The 13,129-nt window shown below is 48.2% G+C and overlaps 1 protein-coding gene across 5 annotated transcripts in view; it reads left to right on the top strand.

The window, feature by feature from the left end:
- U2SURP (U2 snRNP associated SURP domain containing) overlaps positions 1-13,129 on the top strand; it is a 1,877,492-nt gene that overhangs the window by 300,354 nt on the left and 1,564,009 nt on the right. For all 5 annotated transcript variants that reach the window (XM_069618259.1, XM_069618256.1, XM_069618257.1 and 2 more), the window contains one exon: positions 9,459-9,573. In XM_069618259.1, coding sequence (XP_069474360.1) covers positions 9,459-9,573 — 115 coding nt within the window. The remainder of the gene's footprint in view (positions 1-9,458; positions 9,574-13,129) is intronic.

Raw genomic sequence — 13,129 nt, 5'->3', positions numbered from 1 at the left:
ACTGCTCTGTCTTTTCCTCTCCCCTTTTGTTGCAGGTTGGGGTTTTGTTGTTGTGGACCTGAATCTCTCGGGCGCGGGGTTCAGGCACACGGCCGCAAAGTGGTTCAAACGTTTGCACTTTCGGCATGTCCCTCCCCACGCTGGGCACGGTTCGCCTCTATGCCAGCAGCCACCACACCACTTACAGGTGTCGTTCCGTCCTGGATGGCGTCTGGTTTTCATGTTGCTGGGGCGCGGTTCCTCATGTTGACCTCGGATTGCTGCTACCTCTTCTTCCTTTTGCGGGCTGTCCTGGGGCAGGCGTTGCATCGCAGCTCCCATGACCACCACTTGCTCATCTGTGCGCTCAAAGTCTCCCCATTGCCAGTATGCGATCCAACAGGATATTTTTCTCTGACAGAATTGCCCGTCGCAGTTTTTCGGACGATAGCCCATTGATGACCTGTAGGCGGATTGCAAAGTCTTCATTGGGGAACTCCCAGCCAACCGCCAGTTCTCCTAGCCGGGCGTGGAAATCATTGATGGTCTGCTTCTCCCTCTGGCAGGTCATGCAAAAATGTAATCTCTCATAGTCTGGATTCAGTTCAGGCTTAAACTTGTTGGTTAATGCAACTTTTGCTAGGTTGTACTTATCTGCTGTCCCTCTGTTGGTTTGAACAGGTGCAGTGCTGCAGTGCCAATCTTTAGCAGTAGGAGTGTGCGCTTTCTCCTCTCCTCAGTGATGCCCTTGGCTTCCAGATGGAGCTCGAATTATTTGAGTCATATGCCCCATTTGAGGACTGCTCCTGTGGCATAGGGGTCAAACGGTTTCATAAGAGTGGTTCGAGTGTTCTCTTGATACTCTGGTCTAAATATGCTGTCCCTTCTTGTGGCGCTGCTGCTGCTTGCCTTGGATGGGCTGGCATGGGGGATGGTCATGTTGATCCCCCCCCTTGGTGTTCGAGTGGGCATATTTGCAGCTGTCCGCTTCGTTTTGGCGCTGAAATTGCACCTTTCTTTAGCGTGCTGCTTACCCTTTTGGATGTGTGCAAAGCAGCACATGCTCCCATGTGGTCACTGTGCCTGGGACGGCGATATGCGCCTTGTTTACGCCGTATTGCTGTAGTACCCTTTTTATGGCTTGGGGAGTGATGGTGTGCACCCTCTCATGGGCTTCCTTGGGCCCCTCTGGTGTCTGGGGTGCAGGATATTGTGCTGGCAGTGTTGCGGTGCGTAGCTGCTGAAGAAACAGTCTGAGGCCGTGTCTTGGAATGTTGAGGAAAGGTCGGGCAGGCCGTAGAGCGGCATACGCTTGTTGCTTTTTTTATGACACGTGCAGTGTCGGAACCTCCATCGCCAGTGTTGTGTTGTATTAGCCGACCCCTGTTGTGCATCAGGAGGTCGGGGAGCATTCACTCACCCCGTTCAGCCACACACGCAAGGAGCAATAACTACGCTGGACTATCAGGGCTCGCTGCTCGTGCCGGAATAACTTTTTCCGTGCTATCATTTAATCTGCCCTTGTCAAGTGGCTCGGGTCTCCCCTTCCTCATGTGACTGGGCCCATCTTGGCAACACCACACTATGGTCTAGGCACATAGGTTCAAAGAAAGAAATAGACACAAAGTTTGGTGCCACAGGCAGGTTTGAATTAGCAGCATGTGATGTCTGTTTACAACGCTGTGGTGACCAGACCTTTGTTTGGAATATAATGCAAATGTATACAGTGCTTTGGTTTTGTGAAAGTGGGGGCACTTTGTTTTATGAGGAGTGTAGGTGTTCGATAGTATCCCACATGGGATTTGGGCACCCTCTGCGCGTCACACCAGCATGTCTCACCATCGTGTTTGGACCAGGGCACTTTTACTGGGTGATGGGAATGTTGCTATTTAAACAGAATGTGAAATCCTCATTCAATATGGGCTTCTTTATTCGATTTTTATGCCTCTAGGAAATGGTTGGACTTTGGACCTTATGAGAAGAAGGCCATAGTCTTCATTTAACTGAGATGTTGATGGCACTTTAACACAGATGCCAGGTATGGTGCTCTCGCATATTGTAGAGACTACATATGCTAGGTGTTTTTTGGGGACAGGTAACTAAAGACCCTGTGATTGTGTTTCTTTGTTGCAGTGTTGGCTCTGCCATTTGAGGCCTTTTACATAATATCAGAAGTTCTACTGAGGACTAAAATTGCATTTGTACATATCGGACGATACCATGCGCAGTGAGCAGGTACCTTTATCAATTATGAGTGTTTGTTGTGCGAAACAAGCACTCGCCAGATTTCATTCCATTAGTAGGGTCATCTTGGTCTACTTTAGATCAATGAACTTGGTGATTTTTTTTAAATTGGTGACTTCTTTCTTTTTATTTCCTTAGTATCAGTAATCCTGTCAATTGGTTGTAACACTATGGAGACCAACATACCCATCTATCAAAAACTTTGCAAGTGTGCAATGGATATCCCCTGATGAATGTCCTAGTAATTGTTTGATGGGGACAGACACATGTTAGGCTGACTTTGTATGTACACAAATTTGGCCATTGTAGATTTGGTCTTTTGTCTTATTGTGGGTGAATAGAAATTGGTAATTTTTTTTTGAAAATATGTTTTTATTAACATTTTGTAGGTTATCATTGCAGACATTGCACCAAGAAACAAAATTACATTTTTAGAAAGCGTACCCACCAATAACCCTTTTATCCCTCCCACCCCCCACCCCCCTAGCCGTTTAATCAAAAATAGACTCTTGATTACGCATTTTGGAACACACTGCACAGTCCCAGAACACAGGTGATTGGCACATTTTGGCCACTTGTCCTTGGGCTCAATCTATTAAGACCCCCTTATTGGGGGGAAAAAACATGTCCCAGTTAATGGGTACCTTTGGAGTCCCCAACTTTACAGTACAACAGTGTTCGAAGGACAGAACCAGGTCCCCCGTGCAGACAGGGCCCTTTATGCACTGCGCTCATATCTTTCGAAGAATGGGAGCCAGAGTTCTCCGATGCTGGTTTTAGACTCATCCAGAACATGTGTGAGGAATTCCATGTCATAAATCGCTCGGACCTTGGTGACCCATTCCTTTTCCTGTGGCATGTTTGGGTTTTTCCATTTTTGGGCCAGGCAACACCTGGCCGCTACGAGCATAGCCTGAAGCATGTGGCCCTGGGTATCCTCCTGATCGTCCCCGACCCCAATCCCAAAGAGAAGTAACCAGGGGCAAAGGGGTCTATCTATCCCATCAACTCCCCTGATCCAGGATAGAACCTCGCCCCAATACATCTGTACCCTAGGGCATGACCACCACATATGAATGTAATCCCCGGTGGTATTTCGACATTTCCAGCAGTGTGGGTCATAGCCTGGGATCATTCTGGATATTCTCTGAGGGGGGTAATGCCATCTGTGTAGGACCTTTAATGCTTGATGTCTGTATTGGAGGGACGTGGTTGAGCGATGGGCTCGGATGCACATCTTGGTCCATCTCCTATCATCTATTGCCACGCCAAGGTCTCTTTCCCATTGCGTTCGTGCTGGGGGGGGTCCCTTGGTGTTGAGAACAAGAGGAGTCTGTACATCCGAGCTATCACCCCTCTGGAGCCCCGGGTGGAAATAATCATTTTCTCAAAATCTGTAAGGTCCCTCCTGAGAGTGTCCCCCCATGAGGGTTCTGAAAGGACTCCCTTAAGCTGAAGGTAACGAAATGGCGACAGCTTACCCAGACCCAGAGCCTCCTCGAGATCGGGGAGGGGCATGAAAGATCCACCCACCCATAGATGGCCGGTCCTAACCAGGCCCGCCTCGTACCAACTCTGGTATGCTGCTGGTTCTGCTATTTTGGCCAGGAATGGTGGCGCCCAGATGCAACTCAACGGGGAGGGCCAGGTCGTAAGCCACCTAAAGTAGCTCCCCTCCTTCCAGATCGACCAAAGAACCCCCAGCACTGGGTGTTCGTGTACCCTTCTAGGAATGCGTGTTCTTGGGACCCATAACTGCTCGTCGATCGTGACTGGGGCAAGAAGTCTGTTGTCCAGAGCGACCCACTGCTTTTCCGTCCCAGGATTAAAATGTTCAACCAGGATCCTTAGCTGGGACGCCCTGTAATATGCATCAAAATCGGGGAAACCCTACCCCTCCCTCCTCCTTCGGTCTTGTCAAGACATCGTAAGAGATTCTATGTTTTTTCCCCGCCCAGAGGAATCGAAGCAATACCCGCTTCATTGAGTCGAAAAAGGGCCTCGGTACCTGGGTGGGGAGCATCTGGAAGAGGAATAGAAACTTAGGGAGTATTACCATCTTAATCAGGTTGAGCCGTGCCATCCATGAGAACCCCGCCGCCGCCCACCTCTCAATATCTCTCTTGACGGTGGTCCATAGTGGGGTAAAATTGCGCGCAAAGAGGTCACCCGGATTGGATGGAATTTGGATTCCCAGGTACCGGAACCCCTCCCTCTGCAGCTGGAAGGGGAGGCTATCTACATATTGCATCTCAGATTCTGGCAACTGACCCCCCACGAATGCCACAGACTTGTCTAAGTTGACCTTGTACCCGGAGAGGTTACCATAGCGCGTCAGGGCCTGTAATAGATGAGGGATCGTCTGCGATGGTTTTGTAACGTACAGGAGAACGTCATCTGCGAACAGACTAATCTTGCAATTGGAGTCGCCCAACCGAACCCCTGTGATGGTTTCAGTGTTACGTACCGATACTGCCCAGGGTTCCATAACCAAGGCGTATATCAGGGGGGATAGTGGGCATCCCTGTCTTGTACCTCGCCCCAGGGGGAAGGGCTCTGACTTCGTCCCATTAACCACCACCCTAGCTGTTGGGGAGGAGTACAGTGCCGCCATCCAGCCCAGCCACCTCTGGCCCATCCCCACCGCAGACAAGACCTCTCCCATGAACTCCCAGCTCACCCTGTCGAAGGCCTTCTCCGCGTCTAGGGACAGGAGCAGAGCTCCCTCGTCCCGGATCTCCCTTGAGTACAGCACATGGAGAGTTTTACGCATGCTGTCCGAGGCTTGTCTGTTAAGTATGAAGCCCGCCTGGTCAGGGTGAACCAATCGTGGGAGGCTCTTCTCTAGGCGAGACGCCAGGATTCTAGTGAATATCTTGGCGTCAAGATTTAAGAGGGAGATGGGTCTATAGGAGCCACAATCTCTCGGGTCCCTTCCCGGCTTCGGGATAACCGTAATGAGGGCCCGAAGAAAGGAGGGTGGGAGCGTCTCCCTGTTTCGGATCTGGTTAAAGAGCTTGGCTAGGGGCTCCACCAGCGAAGGTGAGAACTGTTTGTAAAAGTCAGCTGTGTAGCCATAGAAATTGGTAATTTGTGTATTTTTATATTTTATATTATGTACCTTGTACTTTTCTGGGTTGTATGTGGTTTTGTACATTTTGTGTAACACATTTTGTATAAAAAATGCATTTGTAATAAAGTCAAATGTTCATTTTATGAGTATGCTACTAGATCCATTTTTTTTTCAGGATTTAGCATTTTTGAAGATTTGGTCACCAGTACTCTTGTTGAATGTTTCCTTTCTCTTTTTCGTACATGTGTTTATTGCAGTTTCCCAGACGGTAGAGAAAAGGGTTTTCCTTGTTAAGGGAAAAGCTCTGGGTTGATTCACCCTATTTCCATGGGCGTAATTTTAGGGGGGGCAGGGGTGTTTGTCCTCCCCAACGTTCATGGCAGACCATGTTGTCCCCATTCATTTGGCTGGGGCACCTTTTCTTCAGATGTCATGTCCCCCCCAACTTTTTCAGCAAAGTTACTCCACTGCCTATTTCTAATAATGTGCTTGGTGAGGAGGGCCATTTTGTGAGCCATCTCATAGCCCTGCCTTCCCTCTAAGGTTTCCAGAATATTGCTAGGACTGGATGTTTTAATATCCTCTTTGGGATATTATTCTGTGGGACACATAACCAGTCACCCAATGTCACTGGAGCCATAAGGGAATTTTCTATATATGACCGCTGCTTCGTGTCATGTTGATCGAGGTAGTTTACCAGCACCCTCAATTGTGCAGCCCTGTAATATATGTTTAGGTCCGGGAACCCCACCTCTCCCCTTTCCCTGGGGAGAAGAAGCATCTCAGAGGCTATTCCCGGCTTCATGTCTTGCCAAGGGAACTTTGTGTGAGCTTTATGGGCTGTCTAAAGGAAGGAATGGGAGCGCTCGATGGGAAGACATTTGAAACGAAAATAGGAATTTAAGCATAATCGTCCTCTTGTGTTGAACCTTCCAATTCATGTGAGCATCAGTCGCACCCAACAACCCATCTTCCGCTGGATCTGTTCCTACATGGACAGGTAGTTTGCTTTGAACAGTTCGGCGATGAGTCTAGTTACGGTTATACCCAGGTATTTGAATACTCTGTTTGTATAACATATAGCAAGGCCTCTAAATAATCCATGTCACCCTGCGCTAAGTTCCCCACCAGAAACGCTATGGATTTTTAAAGGTTAATTTTATAACCAGATAGTCTCCCATATATCTGAATCTCTTCTATTATATAGGGGATTGATTCTTGTGGGTTAGTCACCTAGAGCAACATATCATCTGCGAAGAGGCTTGGCTTAAAGACCCTATCCTTTATCTCCACTCCCCTTATCGTTCTGTCAGATCAACATAAACCCGACTTCACCTCCCTCTCCTCGAATCACCATTATCCTGTCTACCAAGAAACTTTAGACCGAGACTGGATGTGTGCCTTGGGAGTTGGATTGCACATCTTGTGGAATTCCCTCGCCCCTGCCACTTTCTTCTGCATGTTTGGTTGTGTAAAGGCCCTCCTTAAAGTCTCTCTGATCACTTCCTGGTTGTCATCTGGAGCTTACCTCTTTTTTTTTCATGCTTGTGTAGGAGCATCTGCACCTGCTCGGTGTCCTTCACCAGGTACTAGTCGCGCCCGACGTCAAACGCCAGGGAGAGAGGGTTTCCCCACCTGTAGCCTATTGCTACCCCCACTAGCCACGGGGTGAGGGGCCTGCACATTCTCTGTTCCAAACTATAGGAAGAAAGGCATTGGAATATTTTGATCTTGAAGCCTTGCCATTACAGGTCTGTACTTGCCCTAGACGTATCCATGATGTCAACTTTGCCCTTGAAATAGTGGCACTAGGCTACCACTGATTGTGGGCCCTCTGCTGGGCCTGCCTCCCCATGTCAAACTGTCCCTAGGAGGATTCCGTCAAGAGCTTTGCAACCAGCGCCTTCATCCTGACCTCTAAGACTTCTTGGGTCTCCCCTATCCTTGTTGGGTAGGCCCCAAATCCTGTTGTTACACCTATGCTCCCTATCCTCGATGCCGTCCACCTTCAGGCTATTTCTCTGCCCAGCTGATCTAGTTCTTTGATCTTCCAGTCTCGCATCCCACCTCCAGCTGGTTGTGATCTAGGGACTCCACCCTGTCCTAGATCTTACCCATCTTTGTCTTCATTTCTGCCATTGAAAGTTGGACTAAAGACCTGATTGCTTTTATTTCTGCTCGAATGGATTGCACATCTGATTAAGTCCCGTAATTTCAATAGCTCCTCCTCCAGTTGAAGCCATCTGTACAACATGGCTTCTCTTCTCTGCCTCCCTGCTCCTTACACGCGCACTGGGAGATTCAATTCGCTTGCAGGCAGCAATTTGTTGGGCTCCCCACTCCCAAGCTATATGCTTCAACCAGGCTACATGCCGAGTCCACTCCTCTCCGGGCCCTCTGCCCTCACTCTGATGGTTGGTAGGCCTTGTACTAGGCCCCGCTTTCTCAGATATACTCTGCTTTTTTGGCTGGGCTCCGGCACCTGGTCTCCTTGGCTCCTCTGCACGGTGCACCACTCTGCACGGTGCACCACCGTGGTGCAGTGCGCACCACCAGGCCACCTCTGCTGCACCTGGGCCCTACCTTACTGCCCTTCACTGCCGGGTACTCCTCGGCGCTGCACTCTGCCCTGCTAAAATCTTCTCTGGCGGCCTGCCCGCCGTCACGACCGCCACCTCGCTACTACTCTCCAACCTTAACACCTCCCGGCGGGCGCCTACGACCTCGAAGCGCCTGGTACACCTTCTGCTGTGCTGAAAGCAGGCCTGCGCCAGCCAAAGGGTTGTCAGTGGTCGCTTGAAGCCGGTCACTCCACCCACAGGGGGCGAGAGCCTACTATATTCTGGTGCCGTATCGATGTGTAGTATAGACCGCCATCTTCCACTGCGCCCCCTAGTAGTCTTTGCTGTTTTTGCTTCTTCCCCTTTTTATTTAAATAAACTAGTCTTAACACATACTGTTTACATCTGTAGCTTCTAGAAAGGTAGCCATGTTCGAGAAACCTTTTAACACAACCACTGTATAATTTCAGGATACCGTATTTCTTAATCTTGTGTATGAAAATGGGTGTTGGCAGATGTGAGCAGGTGCGAGAGGGTATTTATCAAAACACAGTGCAATGTGGACATACGCTGTTGATGCTTTTAGGAGTTGCACAAAATAGAGAAATCGTCTGTAAATGGCAGAAAAGGCTTTGATGCTGGAGACCATATGATGGAAAAGGTACATCAATCAATTTTTTGAAAGGTCGTTATTTTAACGCAGGGCGGGATTACCAGCCTGAGGTTGAAGATAGAACAGAACTGTCATCCTGTTTGCCACAGAATGAGGAGTGGTCACATTAGTTATACCAGTTTATGTGGGGGCAAATGACCCTGCCATCCACACACACGCACACACTTTGCTTTTCCCCAAATGACCTCACACACACTTTGCTTTCCTAAGATACTTAGAGGTGGCTCATCGAGACTCTTGAGTACATTAAAGAAATAATGAAACTATGCAAGACCATAATGCATAGCCTGTGTGAAATCGTTTTCTTTATAGTCCACTTTCACACAACAAAACTGGAGGCTCCCCGGTTTGGTCTGCCCAAAGGCCACCTCGTGCATTACACTAGAAGTGGCATAACATGTGGAGTTTGGCACACAAGATTAGTAGCAAGCGCGCCAAACCTAGCAAACATCACCGCTTGTGCTGAATGGGCGTATAGCGTCAGTGGCGTCGCCAGGAATCAAAGTTAGGAGGGGCACAGAGGGGGCCAAAGACAAAAGTAGGGGGGCGGGAGGGGACATGGTCACTGCTCGTCTTAGGCGGTGGCGCGCAAGTGGGGCACAGGGTTTCACAGGGGGGACGCCCCCCCCCCTTAGCGACGCCACTGTGTAGCGTGGCATTTCCATGCTTGGGTTTGATGTGAAGGGAAGAGGGGACCTTCTTTGCAGACAGGCTATGTATGGAGGCTCGAGGTTGTTTGTGAATTATCGCTGCAGAAAGATAAGGTGACACCTGGGTAATAAATGGTGACTCGTCTGATTAATTTACATTTAGTCAACATTCTGTGACCTGCTATAATTAAAATAAATGTGAGCAGTTAAACACTCTTCAGGGAAGACCTGTGATAGTTTAGACAATTTACTAACATTGCTAATGATTTAATTTGCAGGAAGATGAGAAAGCTGCTGCAGAAATTTATGAAGAATTCCTGGCTGCCTTTGAAGGGGGAGATGTCAGCAAAGTGAAAACATTTGTGAGAGGTGGAGTTGTAAATTCAGCAAAAGGTAAACAAGATGGCTGTTCAAAGTTAAATCCATTAGGCTAACACAACAAATCCCTTCTAATGGCAATTTATGTTTCTTTGCAGTAGAACTAATCAGGCTTCTTTAATGCGTTAGCTAGCAACATCTTAAATAGCTCGCTTGCATTTTGGTGCATATTAGATTTCCCCCATTTGAGACAAGTATCGGTTGTTTCAGCAAAATATCCCACCACGTAAGAACTTCACTGCTCCACTGTTTCCTTTTTGTTCTGTTGACAATTACCTTTTTTGGCATTCTGCACGGAGTACTGTACATTTGTTGCCTAGTGCTACATCTTCTATTTTTTACAAAGATTTGCAGCTGTACTAGGACGATTTTCCTATTTTCTGGTTTCTAAACTCCCATTGGCGAGACTAGCCTTTCTGTTGAATCTTTGTCTTTTCTTTTGATTGAATGAGGTTCATTTGAAACTCCTTTTTACCGCTAGGTTGCATCCTTTATTTGAATAGTAGCCTAAATAGAAACCTCATTATTTTAAGCCCTTCAACCCAAACCACCGGCTTCAAGCAAAGGGGAATGTGCAGAGGGGAGGGTTGGCAAAGGTGAAGGGGGAACTGGCCTAATCCCCTTTCCCGCTGCCCTAAACACCACCCACCACCTCCACTCCACCAAAATAACCAGTTACGTTTCGTACTAGTCTAAGAAAGACACTTTGCACTGAGCGAGGTCTATGCATTATTTCACCACAAAGAGGCTGGGGAAGCTGGGGGAAGGCGAGGGAAAAGTTGAGGAGGGTGTCCCACTGCTCCTCTGAAAAGGATTAATGTTAATGATTCAAATAATGAATGATTCAAAGAGCCAGTGTTTTTGGCATTACTTAATTTGTCGGTGAAATATTTATTTTACTCTCCATATTCACTTTTACGTCATTAGATGCCACTCTGGCATTTTAGAATAGTAACATTTGCCCTCCCGTAGAATGAACATTAAGTGAAAGATGAACATTTAAAAAGAGAAAAAGTGTTTAGGAAAGAATTTCTATTAGCTGCTTTCCTCCTGTAGGCTTCTGGGACACCCTTTGTTTTTGCTTTGTTTCGACAAGTGGCCTGACTTTTAGCAGAAAAGTAAAGCCGCCTTCTTCACTTTCCTTGTCTTTTGGCTCACTCCTATGGGGAAACGGATTAGTCCATACAACTCTCAGTACTGAGAGACTGTCTATGAATTTCTTGTATTGTTACAGTTGCACACGTCTCCCTTAAGTGAAGTGGGGTTTGGTTACTTTGTATTGTTAGAACTTTTTCTAAAATGGCTTCTTGGTTATTAGTTTGGGCTATTAGGTGTCGCTTGTGGCACCTATAAGCAGAAACTATTGCATTAGATTTCATATGGGGAGAAATGGCTTATGGGGAGCGACAAACAGCTTGTAGGTGTTGTTTGGTTATTTGCCCACCCATTGATTGTCCAGGGCCATGCTAATCCCTATGGCCATTCCCACCAGTTCTTTCCCCATGCCACCCAAAACATCTCCTCTGTGAGGAATGGGACTCAAGTGACACTCAGCCTTCAACCTCAACAGCCAGAAGTTCAAAAATTTGACTTTGTATTGCATGTTCCATATCCTCATGTTGTTAAATCACACTTGGCACAATCATCTTTTGATCTGCCTCAGGCAAATCTGAAATTTGGCGTGCACAGCAGTGAAGAAAACCACAAACCAAGCATCCAATCATGGTGAGGGCAACAATGTGGGCCAGGAAGATCTGTCAACCTCCGGAACCTCGGTAAATTTATCAATGATGTTAACCACCTCCTTGGCTTCCTCCTCACCTGAGTCTTCTGGCGAAGTGTCGTGGCGGAATACCTTTTTTCCAGTCTTCTTCTTTTTTGAGAAGAGGTATGGTCGTCCGCGGTGGGAAGCCACCCTGATTCCCTGCCAAGCAGGGAAGCAAGAGGCTTCCTTCCCGCAGGGACCGGGTAAAGAGGGAAAAAAAGCGGCTGCTTAAAAAAAAACCCTCGGAGAACAAAGTCACGATCCTGTAGCTTTTAGTGAGCGAAGTGCAGCAATTCAATAGTCCCGATGTAAGAAACAGAATGGCTGGATCGAGGGTCTTGAGCAGGCGATGGAAAGCGAAGCAGGTCCTTGGAAGAATCCAGTAGTGCAAATGAAGGAGAAGGACAAGGAGCACAGAGAGAATCATAAAGTGGCGGAGCGCCAGGGAAGGGAAAGAAACAAAGAAGGCGAACAGCGAAGTGACGCCGACTGGAGATCAATGGGTAGCAAAGTTGAAGCGAGGAAAAACACAAGGGAGCAAGCAACTCGGAAAGAAACAAAGTTGCAACGCACCGAACCCGGAAGTGGGCGGTGCTTAAATAGTGAAGCCGGGAAAATGAAAAGGAAAGACTAGAGCGACAACCTGGGAAAGGAACAGGGAAAAGCAATGGATGACCTAATGGCGCCGCCAACGCCAGGCGTTCCATAGCCTCCACCGGCGACTAGACGCCGGCGGCATGACAGTATGCCCCCTTCCAATGGGATACCTCCCCGGCTTGCCTGGGAAGAGACGGTGAAACCTCTGAACCAGAGACGGGGCATGGACATGGGAGACAGGTTCCCAGGAATCCTCAGAATGGGGGTAACCTTTCCAATGGATGAGGTATTCCAGGCGCCCACCCCGAAAGCGGGAGTCCATTATGGAGGCCACCTCGTACTCTTCCGGGGGTAGAGTAACCGGAGACGGAACAGCCGGTATGGAGCGGTGATAGGGATCAGGCTTAAACTCTCTCAAGAGAGAGGAATGAAAAACAGGGTGTAAGCGGTTCATGTGTTTGGGCAAAGAAAGCCGATAGGCAACAGGGTTGATCCTACGCAGGATGGGAAACGGGCCCAGGAATCTGGGAGACAACTTAGAGGGGTGAAGCCAACGTGGGAGGTATTTAGTGGATAACCACACTTTGGTTCCCTTCTGCCAAGTGGGGGAAGGCAAGCGCTTGGGGTTAGTCTGGTTACAATAGCGCTGACTACTAGCCCGAAGACTATTGATGGCAGTCATATGGGCTTCTTGCAAAGAGAGGAGAAGGGAGTCTACAGAAGGGACCGTAGAAGCGACAGGAGAAAAGGAAGGAGTGAAACTGGGATGATACCCATAAGAACAGTAGAAAGGGCTAAGACCAGTGGCACTGTGAACAGCGTTATTGTAGGCAAACTCTGCATTCGAGAGTAAACTAACCCAATTGTCCTGCTGGTTGTTGGTGAAGCAACGTAGATATTGCTCAAGAGTAGCGTTTGTCCTTTCTGTTTGTCCATTGGTCTGGGGATGGAAACCAGACGATAGTGCACGCTCAATCCCCAGTCTCTTACAAAGTTCTCTCCAGAAGTGTGACGTATATTGGGATCCTCTGTCTGAGATGATCTTACTGGGGATTCCATGTAAACGGAAGATCTCTCTTGCAAACACGGTTGCCATCTCTGCTGCCGTGGGTAACCCAGCCAAGGGTGTAAAGTGGGCCATTTTAGAGAAACAATCGACCGTGACCATGATACAGGAACATCCCTCTGAAGCGGGCAGTTCTACGATGA

The sequence above is a fragment of the Ambystoma mexicanum genome, chromosome 10 (genome assembly GCF_040938575.1).
Source record: "Ambystoma mexicanum isolate Mex_15411 chromosome 10, UKY_AmexF1_1, whole genome shotgun sequence".
Classification (NCBI taxonomy): Eukaryota; Metazoa; Chordata; class Amphibia; order Caudata; family Ambystomatidae; genus Ambystoma; species Ambystoma mexicanum.
This window is presented reverse-complemented; position numbering and strand designations above follow the sequence as displayed.